Source organism: Hemiscyllium ocellatum, chromosome 14, assembly GCF_020745735.1.
Source record: "Hemiscyllium ocellatum isolate sHemOce1 chromosome 14, sHemOce1.pat.X.cur, whole genome shotgun sequence".
Taxonomy (NCBI): Eukaryota; Metazoa; Chordata; class Chondrichthyes; order Orectolobiformes; family Hemiscylliidae; genus Hemiscyllium; species Hemiscyllium ocellatum.
In genome coordinates, this window is record NC_083414.1 from 20,858,939 (window position 1) to 20,883,539 (window position 24,601).

The following is a 24,601-nucleotide window of genomic DNA, read 5'->3' on the forward strand; positions in this document are numbered from 1 at the left end:
ACCCTCCTGCATTGTCACACCTGTTGCTAGAATTTTCATTTAAAACTTTCTTGCTTGAGACTTAACAACCCAGTAACCACACAGAATGCACAATGACTTATTGCTAAGTAAATGTGTGATTAGCAGGTTCAGTTGCTTCCTGATGACAGGAATGCTTGGGTCCACATTAGTGGCACTGCTCTTTTTATGCATCACAGCTAGGAATTGATAAATGTTGTGGTGATATCCACTATTTGCTCAAGGATCTTCTCAGCTTCTTATCTGTACTAGTACTTTCCAAAGGATCCAGGCTCTGTGGCGGGTCACCCATACTGGGGTCTGAGATGGTCAGGTCTTTAGGAGTTACATGATCAAAATCCTGGTGCTACAGATTTATTCTCCACTTCAGTTATTCCAATGCCATTTTCCAGGGTCGCAGTGGGCTTCCCTACTGTGGATGTATACCTCAACTCACTCCAGGAGTCCTTATCATTAACCATTTCATTTGAGCCAAGATGCACTGTCACTTCAGGTTCTGCAATACTAAGCTACTTGCATCAGTACCCATAGACAACTGGTCTCAACAATCTCCTAATCATAAACTATTTTCTGAGTCTGTAGTCCAGATCATCAACGTAAGTGTGACACTGTGTCCAATTGTTCAATAACTCTGTGGGGTTGAAGATTCCAGACATCCTGCATCTTATTGTGTCCGCTCGCATTCAAAATTTGGAGGAATACTCTTGTACTGATTGGAAGGCCTGTGTCACTAGCTTTGCAATTGTTCAATGTTTTCCATCTCAGCACTCCTCTCTCAGTCCTCCTGGTTTCCATCTTGAATACCTGACCTAGCCCAGTATGATGCTCAGCTATCAACACGTTGGGCTGTCCATCTCCATCTGAAGTGCTATTAAGAACAAGAGATGGTCCACAGGAAAGACTGGGTCTTGACTAAAGAACAGATAATGCAGACAACAGCCCATGGATGAATGTGGGGCACTATTATAAGCATAAACCAACTCCTTCACCTTACCCTCAAGAGGCAAGGTATGCACATGGACAAATAGAGTATAACTGAATGATTTGCTCTGTCCATTACCCTCTGGAATTTAGAGGGTGGTGGGTGACTCTTGATAATGTGATAGACCTAGCAAAGCTCGTGTAGGTATTGCTTTTGAAGATACGCCCCAATCACTGTGAACCTGACTGGGAAGATGAAAACAGTCAACTCAATTATACACTAAGATTCTCGCTATAATTGAGGCCTTTCGGACAAGAGTAGGAAAGACCTGTGTGAACTTGATGAAGACACCCATGAGTACGAGAATGTGTTGAGAACCATTACTACTGGGATCAAAGACAGTAAAATCCATTATAAAGATCTCTAGTGGTTTCTTCTCGAACAGATATCTCATGCCAGAGTGAAGTTATCTCTGTGCTATGCTCAAGGTATACCTTGCTCAATTATGACAAATCATCAGCAATCATTCCAGTCAGTAACACAGCTCTCCGGTTAGGGCAATCACCTTTTCCATTGCTTGGTGTCTAGCTTGACCATGAACTGCTATCAACAGTTGACCCTTGAAGCTATCAAGAATGATGAGTTGCTTCCCCTCTTTCTCCTTGATACGGACATGCTAATAGAGGATGTCATCTTTCTCCCTGATCCTTTTCCAGCAGTTGACAATGACCCGGCATGTTTCCAAGTCAGGATGGTAAGTGGTTTGGAGGAAAACCTGCAGGTGGTGGTGTTACTGGTGTCCTTCTAGGTGGAAATGGTCAGGGTTAGGAAGGTGTTGTCTAAGGATGTATGGTGAATTTCTGCAGTCCATCTGTAGATAGTACACAAGCATCAGTATTGGAGGGAAGAATGTTTGTGGATGTGGTGCCAGTGAGGTATGCTGCTTTATCCTGGATGGTGTCAATCTTCTTGAATGTTATTGGAGTTCCAGGCAACCTTCCAAGTAAGTGGGGAGTATCCAAGCATGGTCCTGGCTTGTGCTGATAGTGTGGTAATTGGCTGTGTTGGATTTGTCTTGCTTTTTGAGTACAGGACATATTTGGGCATTTTCCACATTACTGGATAGGTACCAGTGTCGTAACTGTACTGTAACAGCTTGACTACAGGAACGACTCAAATTCTGAAGCACAAGTCTTCAGAATGCTAGAATGTTGTCAGCGTCCACAACTTTTGCACTACCTAGGGCCTCCAACCATTTCCTGATACCACATGGAGTGAATCAAATTGGCTGAAGACAGTTTTGAAGAAGGGTCACTGGACCCCAAACATTAACACTGATTTCTCACTACAGATGCTGCCAGACCTGCTGAGCTTTACCAGCAATTTCAGCTTTTGTTTGCAGCTGATAACTGGTATCTGTAATGCTGAGGACCACTGGAGGAGTTCAAGGTGGATCACTGGCCCACCGCTTCTGGATAAAGATTGCTTCAAATGCTTCAGTCTGATCTTTTGCACCGACATGTTAGGCTCTTCCATCATTGAGAATTAGGATATTTGTGGAGCCTCCTCTTCCAGTGAATTGTTTAATTGTCCACCAATATTCATGATTGGATATGACAGGATTCCAGAGCTTAGATCAGATCTGTTGGTTGTGAGATTGCTTAGCTCTATCATTAGCTGCTTATGCTGTTTAACATGCAAGTACTCCCGTTTTGTTGCTTCACCAAGTTGACATCTCATTTTCAGTTCTGCCTGATGCTGCTCCTGGCATGCCCTCCTGCACTCTCTATTGGACCAGGGTTGATCCCATGATTTGATGATAATGGTTGAGTTGGTGATATGCCTGGCCATGCTGGAGACAATTCTGCTGCTGTTGATGACCTATAAGGATGCAGAGTTTTGGGTTGCTAAGTCTGTTTGAAGTCTGTGCAACTTAGCACAGTATTAGTGCCACATAACATGATGGAGGTTATTCTTAAAGTGAAAAGTGGACTTTGTTTTCACAAGGACAGTTTGGTGGTTACTCTTACTGATACTGTCATGAACCGATGCATCTGCAGCTGGCAGATTGGTAAAGATGAGGTCACATATGCTTTTCCCTCTTGTTAGTTCCTTCATCACCTGCTGCAGTCCCAGTCCAGCAGCCAAGTCCTTTAGGACCTGACCTGCTCGATCAATGGTACTGCTACTGAGCCACTCTTGGCGGTGGACACTGAAACCTCCATCCAGAGTACATTTTGTGCATTTATCACAATCAGTCAGTGCTCCCTCCAAGTGTTGTACAACATGGAGGAGTACTGATTCATCAGTTGAAGGAGGATGATATATGGTAACCAGCAGGAGATTTCTTTATCTTAACACCATGAGATTTCATGGGGTCCCGACTCAACTATGAGGACTCTCCGAGGGCAACTCTCTCCTGAATGTACATCAGTGTGCCACTTCCTCTGTTGGATCTGTCCTGCCAGTGTATAGGTATATCGAGGGATGGTGACAGTGGTATTTGGGACATTGTCTGTCAGTTTTGATTCTGTAAGTATGACTATATCAGGCTGTTGCTTAGTGTCATAGAGATGTACAGCATGGAAATAGACCCTTTGGTCCAACCCGGCCATGCTGACCAGATATCCCAACCCAATCTAGTCCCACCTGCCAGCACCCGGCCCATGTCCCTCTAAACCCTATCCATTCATACATCCATCCATATGCCTCTTAAATATTGCAATTGTACCAGCCTCCACAACTTGTCTGGCAGCTCATTCCATACACGTACCACCCTTTGCGTGAAAAGGTTGCCCCTTAGGTCTCTTTTATATCTTTCCCCTCTCACCCTAAACTAAGTTCTCTAGTTGGACTCCCTGACCCCAGGGAAAAGACTTTGCCTCTTTACCCTATCCATGCCCCTCATAATTTTGTAAACTTCTTTATAAATCCTCTGATGCTCCAGGGAAAACAGCCCCAGCCTGTTCAGCCTCTCCTTATAGCTCAAATCCTCCAACCCTGGCAACATCCTTGTAAATCTTTTCTGAACTCTTTCAAGTTTCACAACATCTTTCGGATAGGAAGGAGACCAGAATTGTATGCAATATTCCAACAGTGGCCTAACCAATGTCCTGTACAGCCGCAACATGACCTCCCAACTCCTGTACTCAGTACTCTGACCAAGAAAGGAAAGCATACTAAATACCTTCTTCACTATCCTATCTACCTGCGACTCCACTTTCAAGAAGCTATGAACCTGCACTCCAAGGTCTCTTTGTTTAGCAATATTCCCTAGGACCTTACCATTCAGTGTATAAGTCCTGCTAAGATTTGCTTTCCCAAAATGCAGCATCTCACATTTATCTGAATTAAACTCCATCTGCCACTTCTCAGCCCCTTGGCCTATCTAGTCAAGATCCTGTTGTAATCTGAGGTAACCCTCTTCGCTATCCACTACAGCTCCAATTTTGGTGTCATCTGCAAACTTACTAACTGCACCTCTTATGCTCGCATCCAAATGATTTATGTAAATGACAAAAAGTAGAGGACCCAGCACTGATCCTTGTGGGACTCCACTGTTCACAGGCCTCCAGTCTGAAAAACAACCCTCCACCATCACCCTCTGTCTTCTACCTTTGAGCCAGTTCTGTATCCAAATGGCTCCCACGTAGAATGATATGGAAATACTCTCTTTTGTCCAACCCATCCACGCTGACCAGATATCCTAAACTGTTCGAGTCCCATTTGCCTGCATTTATCCCAAATGGCTTTCAACCCTTCCTATTCATATACCAATACTTTTAAATCTTGCAACTGTTCCCATTTTCATAACATTTTCTTCAGCTCGTTCCATACACACACTACATCCTGTATAGAAAAGTTGGCCTTCACTTTTCTTTTAAATCATTCCTCTCTCACCTTAAACTATGTGGTCCAGTTTTGGACTCCCCTACCCTGGGAAAAAGACCTTGGCTATTCAACTTATTCATGCCGCTCATGATTTTATAAACCTCAATAAAGTCACCCCTCAGCTTCCAATGCTCCAAAGAAAAAAGTCCCAGTCTATTAATCCTCTAACTATAGCTGAAGCACTCCAATCCAAGCAACATCTTTGTAAATCTTTTCTGAATCCTTTCAAGTTTAAAAACATCTTCCCTTTAGCAGGGAGACAAGAATTGAACGCAGTAATTTTAAAGTGGCCTCAGCGATGTCTTACACATCCTCGATAGGGGAAGATAATAGCCTAGTAGTATTATCACTGGGCTGTTAATCCAGAGACCCAGATATTGTTTTGGAGTCCCAGGTTCAAATCCCACCATGGCAGATGGTGGAATCTAGCTTCAAAACAGCATACTGTTTGCTAGCTCACTGTTGTTTAATCAATGGCTGCTTATGATTAGTTTGTACAGAAGCTATTTTGTTGGTTATAAAAGTTAATGGTGGGAGCACTTCTGTCATCACACTTATTCATGAGTAACTCAAGTCCTCGAAATTTCTTGGCTCTCAACCCATGCCATAGCAAACAATTTAATAACAAAGCAATGAGGGCTCATTTTGGTCTGAACTTCCTCTGATGCTCTTTCATCATCTTTTAAAAATGTGTTTGCATTTTGTATTCACCTCCAAAATACAACCATTATCCACATGGCTCGCACCTTCTATTCTTCCTCTCATATCTCTTCCCATTCTTTTCAAAGTTCTTCTCTCCATACTTTTTTTTATTGTTGGTGCTCAGTCCCAAAGCCAGTGTCAGGAGTCTGATTGCTGCAGGGAAGTGGAGAAATTAAAATGAAATCAAGGAAAGCAAGTGTGGTACAAGTTGCTTTGTTTAAGGTATGCACAGTTTGATTTATAGGTATGTAAAGGAAAGGTGTTTAGGCTAATTAGTATAGAAGAATTCAGAGGTGACAGTCAAAATTCCCTGGAGAAACATAAATGAGCTAGTTATGGGCTGATGATTGTAATTAGTTTTAAAGTTTCAATCTGAAAAAGCTTCTATTTTATGCATCATTTCTCGTGATATATAATTTTTTGTGAAATAAATATAATGAAATATAATTTCCACCACAGAGATACTGCAAAATAACATTATCAAATGTAATTACAAAAAGATTTCATGTTATACCTCATCACATAACATTTGGCCAGAAAATTAGCTTCTCATCAATTTGCTGTTTCTCGTTGTTATACCAGACAAATGACATTTTTTTCTTTTCTATACTTAATAGCCTCTCTTGTTTTTGATGTTTCAATCATATGGACTTTTCAATTTATATCTGTGACCATTCTGTTATCAACAAAAAAGCATTGTCTCACTAGTTGTTGACAACTTACACTTTCCTGATTATAACGCTAGAATTGGAACCAGTATTACTTGCTACTTTCTTGATTTGGAATAAGATAAATTATTGGTTCACCTTGCCACTGATTTCAATGTTGGTCCACTGAAACTGCAACTTTTTGCTCATGATACTGGTGTCTTAATGGAGATGCTAATGCCTTTACCACTTTTTTACCAAAATGCAATCTTGTAAAAGCCATATTTCCCTTCTCCACCAGCTAATTCCTGAACACAATGTCAGTACAACTGAGTATTGTAAGTAGTGAAGGACATTTGATGTACAGGATCTACTGTCCTTGCTATGTGCCACAACTGACAGATGTCAAAAACAAAAAAATTCATCTTTTTCACATATTTCATCATTCTCATTGAATCAAACAGAGGCCCTTTGGCCCATTGAGTCTGCTTTTTGTTGAGTCACTTGGTACTGTGCCCATTTAGAAGAAAGTTGCATTTGGGGATCAAAGGGTTAAGAAGGATTGGGATGTTGAAAACAGTTGAGTTGATAGTTTTCATTCACAAACAGTCTCTTATGCTCAATACCTCAAATAGCCTTTCCTAATTAAACCTCTGCTGACCAGCATCACATATTTAGAACTGTGAGTAAAGGTGTGAAGGTGTGTCTGGTGCCTCAAAACCAAATAGATATGAGCATGTGCGACTCATCAACCTTGCTTATCAACGTGCCTTAGAGAAGGAAAACTCTAAATTTAATTTCCCAGCTATGGGCCATGTTGTTACATCTTTGTCAGTTGATAGTCTAGAATATAAACAATGCCATTGAACTGGATGATGATATAGAAAGAGTGGATGGGGTTTTTCAGGGGTTTTTTTAGCAGCTCATTCTCATCATCATCCCTCAAAATTGTGCCATCTTCCAGGCTTCATGACTTATATGCCCTCAAGTGACTCAGTAGAACAATCTTGGAGCCCTAGGCCTTTTGGCTAAAAGGACAAGAACTGAGAAGAGGCAGGATTTCAAATCAGGTTAATTCGCTTTCTCATCCCCTTTCCCTCACTTCTCTGCATCAGGGTTTATGCTGTCAGTTTCTGATCACAGATCATGGCAGCTATGGAGTTTCTATGCTCCTAAGGAATATACTATTCCTACTATATAATATTCCTTTCTTAGGAATAGTACTACCCTCCTCAAACCAGGGAGGGGAGAAAAGGAACTCAAAGACAACATGCTGTCTCTGCATCTTCCAGATCACTGCTCCGAGCTGATGTATCAAAAAAATAGAGAAAATTCAAATCCATAAGATGGTAAGATGTAGGAGCAGAAGTAGGCCAATCAACGCATCGAGTCTACACCATCATTCACTGAGATCATGACTGATCTGATTATCTTCAACTCTACTTCTTTGTCTTTTCCCTATAACCATTTATTCCCTTACTGAATAAAAGTTTATAATCTCAACATTGAAAATGCTTAATGACCCCAACCTCAACAGCCGTCTGTGGTAAAAAAAATTCCAAAGATTCAGAAGAAATTCCTCCACATTCCACTATTTCCTTCACATCTGTCTTCAATGGATGACTCCTTATTATAAGACTGTGCCCTCTGGTCCTAGACTTTCCCTCAACTGCATCTATCCTGTCAAGTTGCCTAAGAATCAATAAGTTTGCCTCTCATTCTTCTTTCTTCTAATGAGTACAGGCCTACTCAAGTCTCCTCATAACATAATCCATCCATAGTAATCAACCTTCTCTGGACTACCTCCAATGCCAGTATATGTTTGCTGAGGTAAGGAAGTCAAGACTATTTACATTATTTCCAACTGTATTCTGACTAATGTTTTGTATTGTTTTAGCAAAATCTTCCTACTTTCATATTCCATTTCCCATGAAATATAGGCCATTATTTCAATTGCCTTTCCTTTTACAGGTTGAACGTCAATGTTAGTTTGATATGACTCATTCATGAGGATTCCCAAATCTCTCTGTTTTATACCTTTCTGCAGTCCTTCTCAATTTGGATGACATTTAGCTGTTCTATTCTTCCTGCCAAAGTGCACAATGTCATATTTTACTCCATTATATTTCATCTGCCATTTCTTTGCCCACTGTTCAACCAATGTATATCCTCTGTAGACGCTTTGTGCTATCCTCACTTCTTGACTTTCCAAATATTTTTGTTTCATCCACAAATTTGAATATAGTACATTCACTTCCCTCTTCCAAATCAATAAAATGTGGCCCCAGCACTGATCCCTAATGGATAGTAACAGGTTACCATCCTGAAAACTCCCTTATATCTGAAGTATCTGTCTTCTACAGACTAACCAATCTTCGATCTATTGAAACTCAATTCTATCTGCTTTTTCTTCCCTCTGCATTCCCTGAATTTATTTATTCACTTTTATTCTCGAAGATCAGTTGTGATCTATGCCAACTAGACTTGCAAGTAATAGGTGACCTCCCTATTCTTTGTAGTAAAATGTATCACCTCACATTTATCTGTATTAATTAACTTTCTAACTATTAGCCCATTCATTAAGCATATTAAAGTCTTCTTGTAATTTGTTGTAGACCTCCTCAGCATTAGCAAACTCCCAAATTAGCGTCAACTAGGCAAAAGTGAGGACTGCAGATGCTGGAAATCAGATTCTAGATTAGAGTGGAGCTGGAAAAGTACAGCAGGTCAGGCAGCATCCTAGGAGCAGGAAAATCGACGTTTCGGGCAAAAGCCCTTCATCAGGACTGAAGGCAGGGAACCTCCAGGTTGGAGAAATAAATGGGAGAGGGTGGGGGTGGGGAGAAGGTCGTAAAAAGTACAATAAGTGGATGGGGTGGGGATGAAGGTGATAGATCAGGGAGGAGGGTGGGGGAAGGTAGCAAAGGGTATAATGGGTGGATGGGGTTTGGGATGAAAGTGATAGGTCAGAGAGGAGGGTGGAACGGATAGTGGGAAAGAAGATTGGCAAGTAGGACAGGTCATGAGGATGGTGCTGAGCTGGAAGGTTGGAACTGGGGTAAGGTGCAGGGAGGGGAAATGAGAAAACTGGTGAAGTCCACATTGATGGCCTGGGATTGAAGTGTTCGGAGGCGGAAGATGAGGCGTTCTTCCTCCAGGCATCAGATGGTGAGGGAACGGTGGTGAAGGAGACACAGGACCTGCATGTCCTCGGCAGAGTGGGAGGGGGTGTTGAAATGTTGGGCCACAGGGCGTTGGGGTTAATTGGTGTGGATGTCCCGGAAATGTTCCCTAAAGCACTCTGCAAGAAGGTGTCCAGTCTCCCCAATGTAGAGGAGACCACATCGGGAGCAACGGATACAATAAATAACATTGGTGGATATGCAGGTGAAACTTTGATAGATGTGGAAGGCTCCTTTGGGGCCTTGGATGGAGGAGAGGGGGGAGGTGTGGGCACAGATTTTGCAATTCTGATTGTGGCAGGGGAGGGTGCCAGGACAGGAGGGTGCGTTGTTGGGGGGTCGTGGACCTGACCAGGTAGTCACGGAGGGAACGGTCTTTGCGGAAAGCAGAAAGGGGTGGGGTGGGAAATATATCCCTGGTGGTGGGGTCTGTTTGGAGGTGGCAGAAATATCAGCGAATGATGCGGTTTATGCGAAGGTTGGTGGGGTGTAAGTTGAAGACCGGAGGGTCCTGTCCTTGTTATGGTTGGAGGGGTGGGATTTAAGGGCGGAGGGGCGGGATGTGGATGAGATTCGTTGGAGGGCATCTTCAAACAGGTGGGAAGGGAAATTGCAGTCTCTAAAGAAGGAGGCCATCTGGTGTGTTCTGTGGTGGAACTGGTCCTCTTGGAGCAGATACGGTGGAGGTGAAGGAATTGGGAATACGGGATAGCATTTTTGCAGGAGGTAGGGTGGGAAGAGGTGTAATCCAGGTAGCTGTGGGAGTCGGTGGGTTTGTAAAAAAAATGTCAGTGTCAAGTCGGTCGTTATTGATGGAGATGGAGAGGTCCAGGAAGGGGATGGAGGTGTCAGAGATGGTCCAGGTGAATTTAAGGTCGGGTGGAACGTGTTGGTGAAATTGATGAATTGCTCAACCTCCTCGCGGGAGCACGAGGTGGCGCTGATGCAGTCATCAATGTAGCGGAGGAAGAGGTGAGGAGTGGTGCCACTGTAACTATGGAAGATGGACTGTTCTACATAGCCAACAAAGAGACAAGCATAGCTGGGCCATTACGGGTGCCCATGGCTACCCCTTTGGTCTGGAGGAAGCAGGAGGATCCAAAGGAGAAATTGTTAAGAGTGAGGACCAGTTCAGCCAATCACTCTACACTTCCACCCACCATGACCAGGGCCTCCAAGCTCACCATTTCTTCCTCTCCCAATGTCCCCAACAGTACTTTACCACTGACATTCTCATTCGTTTGTCTGAACTGGTCCTGCTGTGCTTTTCCAGCACCACTCTAATCTCGACTCCCAAATTGGGGTCATCATTATTCTATTTTGCATTTTTCTAAAAGCCAACTGGTGTAGGTCAAACCTAGAATCATAGAATTTTACAGTACAGAAGGAGACCATTTGATCCATCATGTGTTTGCTGGCTCCTGAAAGAGCTAAAACAGAAATTGCTGCAAAAGCTCAGCAGTTCTGGCAGCATCTATAGAGAGAAAATCAGATTTGGGTTGAGTGACCCTTCCTCAGAACTGTAAATGCTACCCAGCTAGTATCGTTCTCCTGCCCCATCTCCGTAGCCTTCTAAATTCATCACCTTCAAACATACATTCAGCTTTCTGTTGAAACCTTCCAGGGAATCCACCTCCATTATTCTCCCAGGTGGTGCAATCTAAATCCTAACAACTCTCTCAATTATGAAGTTTCCCATCATCTAATTTCTAGCCCTCTTGCTAACAGTTTTGAAATTGTCATCCTTCGTTATTGACATAGCAATGAATGGAAACAGAATATTCTTCTTTAACCAATCAAAACATTTCATAATTTTGAACACATCAAAAGGTCACCTCTTAATATTCTCTGGTCCAAGGAGGAATAAGCCCAATTTCTCTAATCTTTCCTTGCTTCGTAAATCCCTCATTCCTGGTAAATTTTATTAAAATAAAGTTCCTTTGTACTCTCTCCAAGGCTCTACCCTCCTTCCTTAAAGAAGGTGCCTGGAAAATAAAACAGCACAGGCACCTCGTCCTTCGATATTGTGCCGATCTTTTATCCTACTCTAAGATCAGACTAACCTTCATTGTATTACTTTCCATGTGTCTATCCAAGAGTCATTTAAATGTCCCTAATGTATATGACTCTACTACCAATGCTGGCAGTCCATGCAGCCACCACTCTCTGCATAAAGAACCTACATCTGACATCTTCCTCCGATCACCTTAAAATTATGTCCCCTCATGATAGCCATTTCTGCCCTGGGAAAAAGTGTCTGGCTATCCACTCTATCTATGCCTCTCATCATCTTGTACACCTCTATCAGGTTACCTCTCATCCTCTTCGCTCCAGTGAGAAAAGCCCCAGCTCCCTTAACCTTTCTTAATAAGACATGCCCTCCAGTCCAGGCAGCATCCTAGTAAATCTCCTCTGCACCCTCTCTAAAGCTTCCACATCCTTCCTATAATGAGGCAATCAGAATTGAATACAATATTCCATATGAGGTCTGGCCATTTATTTGTAGAGGTAGAGGATCACTTAGAGTCATAGCAATGTACAGTCACACAAATAGACCTTTAGGTCCAACTTGTCCATGCCGACCAGATATCCTAACCTAACCTAGTCCCAAGTGCCAACACTTGGCCAATATCCCTCTAAACCCTTGCTATTCATAAATCCATCCAGATGCCTTTTAAATGCTGCAATTGTACCAGCTACCACTTCTTTCTCTGGCAGCTCATTCCATACACACACAACCCTCTGAGTGAAAAAGTTGCCCCTTAGGCCCCTTTTATATCTTCCTCCTCTCACCTTAAACCCATGCCCTCTAGTTCTGGACTTCCCCACCCCAGGAAAAAGACTTCCTCTATTCATCCCATCAATGCCCCTCATGATTTTATAAACCTTTATAAGGTTACCCCCCAGCCTCCGATGCTCCAGGCAAAACAGCACCAACCTATTCAGCCTCTCCTTATAGCTCAAAACCTCCAACCCTGGCAACATCCTTGTAAATCTCTTCTGAACCCTTTCAAGTTTCACAACATCCTTCTGACATGAAGGAGACGAGAACTGCATGCAATATTCCAAAAGTAGCTAACCAATGTCCTGTACAGCCGCAACATGACCTCCCAACTCCAATACTCAATACACTGACTCAATACCAAATGCCTTCTTCACTATCCTATTTACCTGCAATGCTACTTTCAAAAAACTATGATCCTGCACTCCAAGGTCTTTTTGTTTAGCAACAGTCCCTAGGACCTTACCATTAAGTGTGTAGGTCCTGCTAAGATTTGCTTTCCCAAAATGCAGTGCCTCACATTTATCTAAATTAAACTCCATCTACCACTCCTCAGCCCATTGGCCCATTTGATCAAGATCCTGTTCTTTGCTGAGGTAACCTTCTTTGCTGTCCACTATGCCTCCAATTTTGGTGTCATCTACAAACTTACTAACTATACCTCCAATGTTCACATCAAAATCATTTATATAAATGACCAAAAGTAGTGGACCTAGCACCAATCCTTGTGGCACTCCACTGGTCACAGACCTCCAGTCTTAAAAGTAACCCTCCACCACCTGTCTTCTACCTTTGAGGCAGTTCTGTATCCAAATGGCTAGTTCTCCCTTTGTGTTTATATTCTATGCTTCCACGTATGAATCTAAGGATTCTACAAACCTACTTAACAACTTGCCCACTTGCCTAACCACCTTCAGAAAGTTTTACATGTGAATCCTGAGGCCCCTCTGCTCTTGCACTTCCCTCAAAGTTGCAGCATTGAGCCTGTATTGTCTATCCTATTTCTTCTACCAAAATGAATTATATCATATTTCTCTGCATTGAATTTCATCTGCCAAATCTGTCTATTTGGCCAACTTATCAAAGTCCTTCTAAAGCTGCTCAGCATCATCCTGACAACTCACAATTCTCCACTGGTTTAGTATCATCTGCAAATTTAGAGATTTTGTCCTCAATACACATCTCCAAATGTTTATATAAATCAGAAAATATATGAATATGTAAACCTGTTCAACTTTGCTTTTTATGACAAATTCTTCATCCCAGGAATCAGCCTTGCGAACATATTCTGAACTATTTGTAATACAAATATAGCCTTTCATAAGTAAGGAGACCAAAAACTGTACATAACTGTTCCAGCACCACTCTAATCTTGACTCTAATCTCCAGCATCTGCAGTCCTCACGTATGCCTCATCAACGGTTATAGCAAGCCATTCCTAATTTCATACTTCAAAGCATTTGTAATTAAGGCCTACACTTTACTTGTCTTCCTAATTAATACTTACTTTCTTTTTGTGATTCATGTACAAGGACATCCAGGTCCCTCTGCACTGCAGAATTCTAGAGTATCTCTCCACTTAAAAGTTATTCTGCTTTTATATTCTTCCTGCCAAAGACAACAATATTATCCTGCATCATACTCAACTTGCCAAATATTTTCCCACTCAGATCCTATTTTATAGATTCCAAGAGTCATACAGCACAGAAACAGACCCTTCAGGCCACCATATCAATGCTGACTCACAAAAATCTCATGTAACTGCTCTTGGTCCATAGTCTACTATGCCATGAAATTTTAAGTAGTCAAACAAATGTTTCTAAAATGTTCAGTATCTTCTTCACCACCTTCTCAAGCAGTATATTTCATATTCCTACCATTGTCTGGGTGACAATATTTTTCCTCAGATCTCCTCGACACCACTTACTCTTTAGCCTGAGCTTATGCCCTCTGATTGTAGGCATATTATAGACATATAGGGAAAAAATTCTTATGATCTACACTGTCTATGCCTCTCATAATTTTGTATACCTCAATCAGATCCACCCCTCACTCCCCCAATTCAGTCTCCCCACTGCTCCAAGGAAAACAAACCTGCCTATCCAGTCTTTTCTCATAATTGAGATATTTTTCCCTGGTGAATCTCCTCTGCACCCTCTCCAGTGCAGTCACATCCTACTGATAGTGTTGTGACAGAAACTGCACATGGTATTCCATTTGGCATGACCAAAGTTTATAAAATTACCACAAGACTTCCTTGCTCCTATATTCTATGACTTGGCTAATGAAGGCAACCATCCTATCTGCCTTCTTCACTGCCGTGTCTACCTGTGTTGACAACTTCAGGGATCTATGGACTTTTACACTAAGGTCTCTTTGTTCCTCAATATTACTTAAGGACTTAAAATGTATTCTGTATTGTTCCTCCTTTATTAGACCTCCCAAAATGCACCACCTCACACTTATCAGGATTAAATTCCACCTGCTATTGCTCTGCCTATTTTACCAGCTTATGTGGCCTGAAATGACTTATGCCAGCTAAAACATTTACTGCTTCCTCCTTATTTATCTAGAACCTGGCAATCCCAACCAAAATCCTGAATGCAATACCTTTCTCCACTGTAAACAGAAATGAGAAATATTCACTTAAGACCTCACCCACATCCTCTGGCTCCATGAACAGATTGCCCTTTGGGAATCTCTAATAGGCCCACTGTTTCCCTGATAATCCTCTTTCTCTTAATGTACTTATAATGCCTTGGGTTTTCCATAATCCCATTTGCCAAAGATATTTCATAGCTCCTCTTAATTGCTTTCTCGAGCAACTCCCTTCACACTTTACACATTTCATGGGCTTCCCCCTGTTCTTAATGCCCTGTACCTGACATATGCTTCCTTCTTTTTCTTTATCAACTTCTTAATATCTCTTGACATCCAGTGTTCCCTGGGCTTGCAGATCTTCCCCTTTACTCTTAGAGGAAAACACTGGCCCTGAATTTACACTATACTACTTCTAAAAGATTCTTACTTTCCAAATGTCAGCTTAGTTGTAAGTAACTGTTCCCAGACGAAGTTTGCCAAATCCTGTCCAGTAAAGTTGAAATTAACATTCCCCCAATATAGACACTTAACGTCTGCATTATACTTATCACTTTATATACTGAATTTGAATCTTACAGAGCTATAGTCACTATCCCCAAAATGCTCACCCACTAAAGCTTCAACCACTTGATCAGTTTCATTCCTTATAATTAATGCTAGCACTGCCCTATCTCTACTAGGACCCTCTACGTACTGGCACCAAAAGCTGTACTGGGTGCACTTTAAAAAAATCCACCCCATCTAATCTTACCACACTATGATGATCCCAATTAATGTTAGCAAAGTTGAAATCTCCTGCAACTATAACGCTATTTCTCTCACACCTGTCCGTAATTTGCCAACATATCTGCTCCTCTATCTCCCTCTGTTGGGAGGCCTGTAATATAGTCCCAGCAAAACAATCATCTCTTTTTCATTTCCAAGCTCTAATCAGATGCCCCCATTTGAAGACCTGTCTAGGATATCCTCCCACATTACTGCAGTAATGGATTCCTTCATAAATAATAATATAAAGGATCGAGGTTAGTTACGCACAGGTATTATCAACTCTAGAGGAAGTGAAAGTAGACAAGTCCCCTGGGCTGAATGGGATTTATCTGAGGATTCTCTGGGAAGCTAGGGAGGAGATAGCAGAGCTTTTGGCTTTGATATTTGAGTCATCATTGTCTACAGGTTTAGTACCTGAGGACAGGAGGATTGCAAATGTTGAGCCCTTGTTCAAGAAGGGCAGCAGAGATGACCCAGATAATTATAGACCAGACTTACTTCTGCTGTAGGAAAGGTTTTGGAAAGCATAATGAGAGATAAGATTTATAATCATCTAGCAAGCAACAATTTGATTTCAGATAGTCAACATGGTTTCGTCAAGGACAGGTCGTGTCTCACAAACCTCACTGAAATTTTTGAGAAGGTCACCAAGCTTATAGATGAGGGTAGGGCAGTTGACATGGTATACTTGGACTTCAGTAAAGCCTTTGATAAGGTTCCACATGGTAGGCTGATGGAGAAAATGCAGAGGCATGGAATCGAGGGTAATTTAGCAGTTTGGATTTCTGGAAGAAGGCAGCGAGTGGTGGTTGATGGAAAATATTCGGTCTAGAGTCCACTTACTAGTGGTGTGCCACAAGGATCTGTTTTGGGACCACTGCTGTTTGTCATTTTTAGAAATGACTTAGACGCAGGCGCAGGTGGATGGATTAGTAAATTTGCAGACGACACTAAAGTCGGTGGAGTAGTGGACAGTTTTGAAGAAAGTTACAGGTTGCAGGGAGACTTGGATAAACTGCAGAATTGGGCTGAGAGGTGGCAAATGGAGTTCAATGCAGCAAAATGTGAGGTGAGGCACTTTGGGAAGAATAACAGGATGGCAGAGTACTTGGTCAATGGAAAGATTCTTGGTAGTGTGGATGTGCAGAGGGATCTTGGAGTCCATGTGCATAGTTCCCTGAAAGTTGCCACCCAGGTAGATAGTGCTGTTAAGAAGACATACAGTGTTTTAGGTTTCATTGTAGAGGGATTGAGTTCCGGAACCACAATATCATGCTGCAACTATACAAAACACTGGTGCGGCCACACTTGGAATATTGTGTACAGTTCTGGTCGCCCCATTACAGAAAGGATGTAGAAGCATTGGAAAAGGTGCAGAGGAGATTTACCATGATGTTGCCTGGTCTGAGGGAAGGTCTTATGAGGAAAGGCTGAGAGACTTAGGTCTGTTCTCATTGGAAAGAAGGCAGCTGAGGGGGGATTTGATAGATACGTACAAGATGATCATAGAATTAGATAGGGTAGACAGAGAAAGACTTTTTCCTAGGATGATGAGAGGGCACGACTACAAATTGAGGGGTGATAGATTTAAGACAGATGTCAGAGGCACGTTCTTTACTCAGAGGGTCGTAAGGGCATGGAATGCCCAACCTGCTTGGGTAGTCAACTCAGCCACATTAGGGAGATTTAAACAATCCTTAGATAAGCACATGGATGATTTTGGGATAATGTAGGGGGACGAGCTGAGAACAGTTCACAGGTCGGCGCAACATCGAGGACTGAAGGGCCTGTTCTGCGCTATATTGTTCTATGTTCTATAATGGAATGATCCCACTTCACTTACAATCTGCCTACATACCACTTCAAGCCTTTATACTCTAAAATGTTGAGCTACCAGTCCTTCAACCATGGTTTAATGATGGCAACAGTATCATATTCCCACATGCTGACCAATGTTGCAAGTTCTCCACCTCACTTGAATTAAAATAGATATAATTTAGCTTTCTGGACCTTCCATATGCCTTATCATGCCATGTCTTTTCTGCCAACTTAATATCCTGGGATTTCTTTAATATCCAATTGGACTTTGCTCCCAACTTTACATCTACTCTGTACCCTTCTATTACCAAATTAGTTTAAAACCTCTGTACAGGTCTGACAGTCTCTGTGGAGAGAAATGAGAGTTAACTTTTCAGGTCCAGAGAACCTTCCTCAGAACAGAGTTCTTTTATTTTTTTTAAATCTCTATATCTTTTTGTGGACTCTTGATATCCCCCACACAGTTTGCTTTTCCACCCATACTTGTGTCATCTCCAAATTTGGCCACAAGGTGGTGATGGGTAGGCTGATTTTATGGCTTCTTATTCCTTATATGGAAAATATCCTGACTCTGACCACCCTGACCATCTGACTGACAGTTTCCAAGACTCTGTACTGGTATCGGAGGCTGCACTTGACTTACTATGCTAGTACCCCTTGAGCAGACTCTATCACCTTTGATTTTACTGAGGACCGATCTTATCCCCAGGATGGGGAAGTTTAAAACTAGAGAGAACATTTTTAAATGAGTGGAGAAAGATTGAGAAGGGATCTGAAGGGCATTTTTTTCACACAGAGGGTGATTTGTATGTGGAATGAACTGCCAAAGGAAGTACAAGATGCAGGTACAGTTACAACATTTAAAAGTCAGTTGGACAGGTATATAAATAGAAAAGGTTTACAGGGATATGGATAAATGTAGGCAAATAGAACTAGTTTAGCTTAGGAAACTTGGTCAGCATGGATGAATTGGATGGTAGGGTCTGTGTCATGCTGTATGACTCTATCACCAAGATGAGCTTCTTGGCTTTGTGTCTGTGCTAAACAACAAGGTGAGTCAGAAGTAACATGGGCCTGTTATCTCTAGTCAGGGACAAAATGCAAAAAAGCAAGGCAAGGCAATAGAAGATAGGGATGCTGTAGCATCCAGATAGGCTCAAAGTGAGTGAGCACTAATAGCAAACAAAGTACCTGGAGATGTAGCCTGATTCAGTTCAAGAACTGGGTCTACAACACTGAGCCCTCACTCAAAAGATGCATAAAATATAAATTGAGATGCTCCTGATATCAAAAGAGGCCTCTCCAGACTGCTCACAGAATTCTATCACAAATCTGTCCAATCCCATGACATTCAGCCATCCACAAGATTTCATTCTTTGTCTTTTTAATTGTTAAATCTTGAATAAATAAACTCCATAAAAAATGCTTATTCAGTCTGTCATCTCTAAAAAGATAAGTTTTGCAGAATGTATTGATAGGAGATTATTTACAGCAATAGATATAATAGTTCAATAACTCTTATACAGAGCACAGGTTTATGATTACGATCTCCAACTTGCGCAAACCTTTAATCTAATAGTGCACAGGAAGAGATGTATTCCTAATTGTAAATTCCACATAAAAATATTAATCACAGGTTTAAGGATTCATTCGACAATGTTCACTTGTGTAAGTTGATATGTCTGAGGCTAAAGAACTGTACAATTGATCACATCCCACTATGCCACCAGTCACAAAATAACACAATTTTTCCAGTTACCAAGATGACCTTAGCTCTAGCAGCTTTTAAACAAAATCTATCAACAGGATTCGTAATAAACATAATTATGGCTTTATCATCAAAACAAAACTTATTCAAAAACAAGCAGGCATTAATTAACATATAGTCATTAATATAAAAGAATAAACACCTATCCTCATTAATATCACCAAAACACATGTGAAAACACACATATACATTCTTTGAGAAGAACAGTGATCTGCTTTCTGAAAACAAAAATACATTAGCCAAGGGGTTATTCTTGATGGGAAAAGGATAAACAAAGGGTGTTCTAAGTTTTGTTGATGATTTTCTGGCACATGTGGTCTAGTCACTAATCATACACCATTTTTTTATGAAGTCTTGCTGACTCAACCTGCTCAGGGTTACAATCTGGAGATTTTTAAAATTCATTCTTTCAAAAGAAATGGGTTCACCCTGAACTAATGCAGATAGCTTTCTTTTCAGGACTGAGAGAGATCAGCTTGTACACATTGTAGGAACCACAATTCCTTAGCCTTCTACAACTACTTAGTCTAGCTAAGTAATTTCATGTTACTTAAATTGATCTGTGATTTTTGTTCTCTGTTTCTTACTCACTTCCAAAATTTGTTTGCATATTACAAGCTAAAGTTTGGGGTCATCTGATGCACAATTTGTTCATTTTATGAACATTGCACCATCTATTTAAATGCAAATATCAGTAGACTTCACAGGCAAATTATCCATTCTTAGTTCAGAAATGGAGAGTAAATAATAACAATTGCTATACCTCTATAACATGATTTGTGAAGCTTAGCCAGTGAAAGTTATTTTCAAATAATTTGGTCTAAATTAGTATTGTGTTGTGTCACTCATTTCATTTTTCACTATATTCCAGCACATGTGACAATAAATCTAATTTAATCTAAATCTAAATCAGTTTGGTTCAGATGTATGTCATTGGGGCCATCTTCATGGCAGAATAACACAGTGAGAAAATGGCACGAAACCCACTATGGCTCTACAGTTAACATGATTGTTAAATTTCAAGCTCTTAAATTACAGTTGCAAACCAATGTTTTGTCCCTTCCAGACAAATGAAGCCCTTTTAAAAATTTTAGATGACATGAACACAAAAGATCACTTTGCAATTATTATATTTGATGATACTTCTGAAACTTGGAAAAACTCGATATTTCAAGCAACTCCAAACAATGTGGCTGAAGCTAAAGTTTTTGTACGAACCATTTCAGCCAGAGGAGGTAAAGATTACTACATTCATTATACAACTATATAAATATCAGAAGTGTTAATAATAAATAGAATAAAACAAAATATTATATATTGTAATTACATTACTATAGTAATATAAGAATAAAACTAACCAATTGAAATATGTAATATCCTGAGGGATTTTGATGAGGTGAATCTGAAACGAATGATTTCTCTTGTAAGAAAATCTAAAATGGGATGGCGGGGGCGAGGGTGGGGGCGTGCGGTGGTCACCGTTTAAAAATAAGGGGTAGCTCGTCTGAGACAGAGATAAGGGTGATTTCTTTTCTTACAAAGGGTGGCAAGTTTTGGATCGCTCACTAATAGATGATGGAAGCAGAACTTTCAAATCTTTTAAAGGTAGAGAGAGATAGATTCTTGAGTAGGGGTAGGTGATGGCTAATGGTATTAACATTGGATTGTTAATCCAGGGACGTAAGTAATATTCTGGAGACCTGGGTTCGAAGCCTGTCATCACTGATGATGTAATTTGAATTCATTAAAAATCTTGAATTAAGAGTCCAATGATGACTAGGACTCTATTGTTGACTGACGAGAAAAAAAAACCACCTGGCTGTCTAATGTACTTTTGGCAATGCAGTCTTAACTGTGAACTGCCCTCTGGGCAACCAGGGATGGGTAATAAATGCTGGCTGAGCCAGTGGTGCCCTCATCCTGTGAATGAATAAGAAGAAAAAGAGAAGCAAGGAGAAGATGGTTATCTGGCATGGACATGAATGAGGAGTAGAGGTTACAATCATATCAGCTGTCATCTTATTAAATGGTGGAAAAGGCCTGAGGGAACAAATAGTTTACCTATATTCCTAATTTGCATGTTCATGCATGTCCTATGATTTACTGTTTGTAGTATCAGCATCTGAAATAACGGGGACAAATGTGGTTAGAATTGGTTGCACTTTGTCAGGCAGAATTATTTAGAGAAAACAAAGTAAAAGGGGAAAATGTAGATAGGGTGTGATACAGCCTTGTCTTTCATAAAAGCCATGTTCATAGTGTTGTACAAATTAATGGTTCGGAAATGATTAATGTTGAAGATTGCATTATGCCTCACCAAAACACATAACCTTGGTTGAGGAACTGGGAGTCTTGCACAAGGTTCCAAGAGAGATAGATGTGTCTTCTCTGGCTCCTGATAGTCATAGAACATAGAACATTACAGCGCAGTACAGGCCCTTCGGCCCTTGAAGTTGCGCCGACCTGTCATACCAATCTGAAGCCCATCTAACCTACGCTATTCCATGTACGTCCATATGCTTGTCCAATGATGACTTAAATGTACTTAAAGTTGGCGAATCTACTACCGTTGCAGGCAAAGCATCCCATACCCTTACTATTCTCTGAGTAAAGAAACTACCTCTGACATCTGTCCTATATCTATCACCCCTCAATTTAAAGCTATGCCCCCTCATGCTCACCGTCACCATACTTGGAAAAAGGCTCTCTCTGTCCACCCTATCTAACCCTCTGATTATCTTATATGTCTCTATTAAGTCACCTCTCAACCTTCTTCTCTCTAACAAAAACAGCCTCAAGGACCTCAGCCTTTCTTCGTAAGACCTTCCCTCCATACCAGGCAACATCCTAGTAAATCTCCTCTGCACTATTTCCAAAGCTTCCACATCCTTCTTATAATGCAGTGACCAGAACAGTACACAATAATCCAAGTGCAGCCGCACCAGAGTTTTGTACAGCTGTAGCATAACCTCATAGTTCCGGAACTCGATCCCTCTATTAATAAAAGCTAAAACACTGTATGCCTTCTTAACAACCCTGTCAACCTGGATGACAACTTCCAAGGATCTGTGTTCCTGGACACCGAGATCTCTCTACACTACCAAGAATCTTACCATTAGCCCAGTACTTTGCATTCTGGTTACTCCGACCAAAGTGAATCACCTCACACTTGTCCCCATTAAATTCCATTTGCCACCTCTCAGCCCAGCTCTGTAGCTTATCTATGTCTCTCTGTAACCTACAACATCCTTCGCCACTATCCACAACTCCACTGATCTTAATGTCGTCTGCAAATTTATTAACCCACTCTTCTACCCCTTCATCCAGGTCGTTTATAAAAATGACAAACAGCAGTGGACCCAACACCGACTCTTGCGGTCCACCACTGGTAACTGGACTCCAGGATGAACATTTCCCATCAACCACCACCCTCTTTCTTTTTTCAGCAAGCTAATTACTGATCCAAACTGCTATATTTCTCAAATCCCATTCTTTCGCGTTTTGTTCAATAGCCTACTGTGGGGAACCTTATCGAATGCCTTACTGAAATCCATACACACCACATCAACTGGTTTATTCTCATCTACCTGTTTGGTCACCTTCTCAAAGAACTCAATAAGGTTCGTGAGGCATGACCTAACTTTCACAAAACCGTGTTGACTACCCCTAATCAAATTATTCTTTTCTAGATGATTATAAATCCTATCTCTTATAACCTTTTCCAACACTTTACCAACAACTGGAGTAGGGCTCACTGGTCTATAATCACCTGGGTTGTCTCTACTCCCCTTCTTGAACAGGGAAATCACATGTGCTATCCTCCAGTCTTCCTTGCAATTGTGCCAAACAAGTGAATGAAACGTACACCTATTGCCAATGTGCAATAAAATGTATCCTGTTGTGTAAACAAGTGCCTTCCATCATTAAAATTCAATAGTGGTTTATCCTTTACCACTTTTAATTAGAAAGACCCTTAGAAAAGAGGATTTGTGGCAGTAATCAACCTCAACCACAGGCCACTGGTATTTGGTAATGTAACATCTGGCATGGTGATTAATGGTGGGCATTGCTGCATAAATACCTTAAGGTATTAATGGTGAAAAAAAACAATTTAGTTCAGAAGAAAAATATGACAGAAGAAAAGTTTAGCACTTTAAGAATGTTACTGCTCTAAGAAGACTCAGACAGTCAGTCAGCAGTTGAAAGCAAGTTGCAATCAGCAGCAGTCATTGAAGCACCAGCAGACCACAAGCAACACAAGAAGAAAACCATCACCTCAGAGCTAGTAAAATGCACAGGAAAAATAATATGGGCTAGGAAGATAAAAACTAGTCATACTAGAAAGTTACAGAGCCCTGCAGAAGACGGGTCTGTGGCAGCACTTTGGAAATCCATGAGTAAAGTTAGAAACTTTGAAGAAGGGATACAATGATAGTGCAAAAGACCTGGTTAGGAAGGATACAAGCATTGCTGCCATCATGAGCAGGCTCTGCAAGACACAGTTACAACAGATAGAGCAAGGGTCAAAACATTCATTATTACCAAAGCCACGGTATTGGTGAGTTTGCAGAGTACTTTTAAGGTGACAAAGAAAATCAAAAGACTTGAAATATAGACTCAAATGAGAGATGAAAGAAGAGTGTAAAGATTGTGATGACATTGAAATGTTCATGATTTAAACTGATTTATTTGTGAAGATTTATTTGGGCTGCTGTCGCAGAGGTTTATTGAAAATGAGTAAGAGATCGTGCATTGTGTTTTAGGACGTGTAAGGTGAGAAACTATCTATTTGCAATGACGAAGTGGGAAAACTCCATCTGGGCTGCAGAAGGCAGAAAGTCTCAGGAGATTGGGATGTGAAATGGTTTGGGTAAAGATGAGAAATAGTAGGGGAAAGTGCAAATGAAAGCACAAACAGATTAGTCATAATCTTATTGAATGGTTGAACAGGCTTGAGGAGCCAATGGCCTATTTCTGCTCTTAATTTAAGTGTATGTACCTTAAACTGCTGTCATTCACCACTACCCTGACATGACATGATGTGTTAGTTCTATGATTTGTGTTCAGTCTACAGCAGCTGATGATAGGACTCAGATATGTATTTTTAGCCTCTGAGTCATAATTAGTTATATACAGTGGTAGTTTCAAATAAATAACCCACTTTTTGATCCACTTCATACACTGAAATGTATCTATCCAAAGAAGTGGTAAATGATGGTTCAACCAGCCAAAGCCAAACTCACTGCATGCAATAATTCTGAGCTTTCATCCTTAGGAACCCATTACACTCAAGTGTCAGTACATCAACTCACCCTGGCCATCCTCGATACTTTGGGCTATGAGCACTGCAGGTCCAGTGATTACCAGCCTACTGTTATGCAGAGATTTCTCTGTGGTTACCATACATTAATGGTGAGGATCACAGAGCACCATGGAAAGCTCATATTAACACTAAGAAGACCACATAATTTTCCAATGTTGATCACCTTCCAAAAGGCTGTG

The 24,601-nt window shown here is 41.1% G+C and overlaps 1 protein-coding gene across 1 annotated transcript in view; it reads left to right on the plus strand.

Moving 5' to 3' along the window:
• LOC132822464 (inter-alpha-trypsin inhibitor heavy chain H3-like) overlaps nucleotides 1-24,601 on the plus strand; it is an 85,687-nt gene that overhangs the window by 15,945 nt on the left and 45,141 nt on the right. Inside the window, exon 9 of the mRNA XM_060835843.1 lies at nucleotides 20,166-20,334. Within this exon, the coding sequence (XP_060691826.1) occupies nucleotides 20,166-20,334 (169 nt within the window). The remainder of the gene's footprint in view (nucleotides 1-20,165; nucleotides 20,335-24,601) is intronic.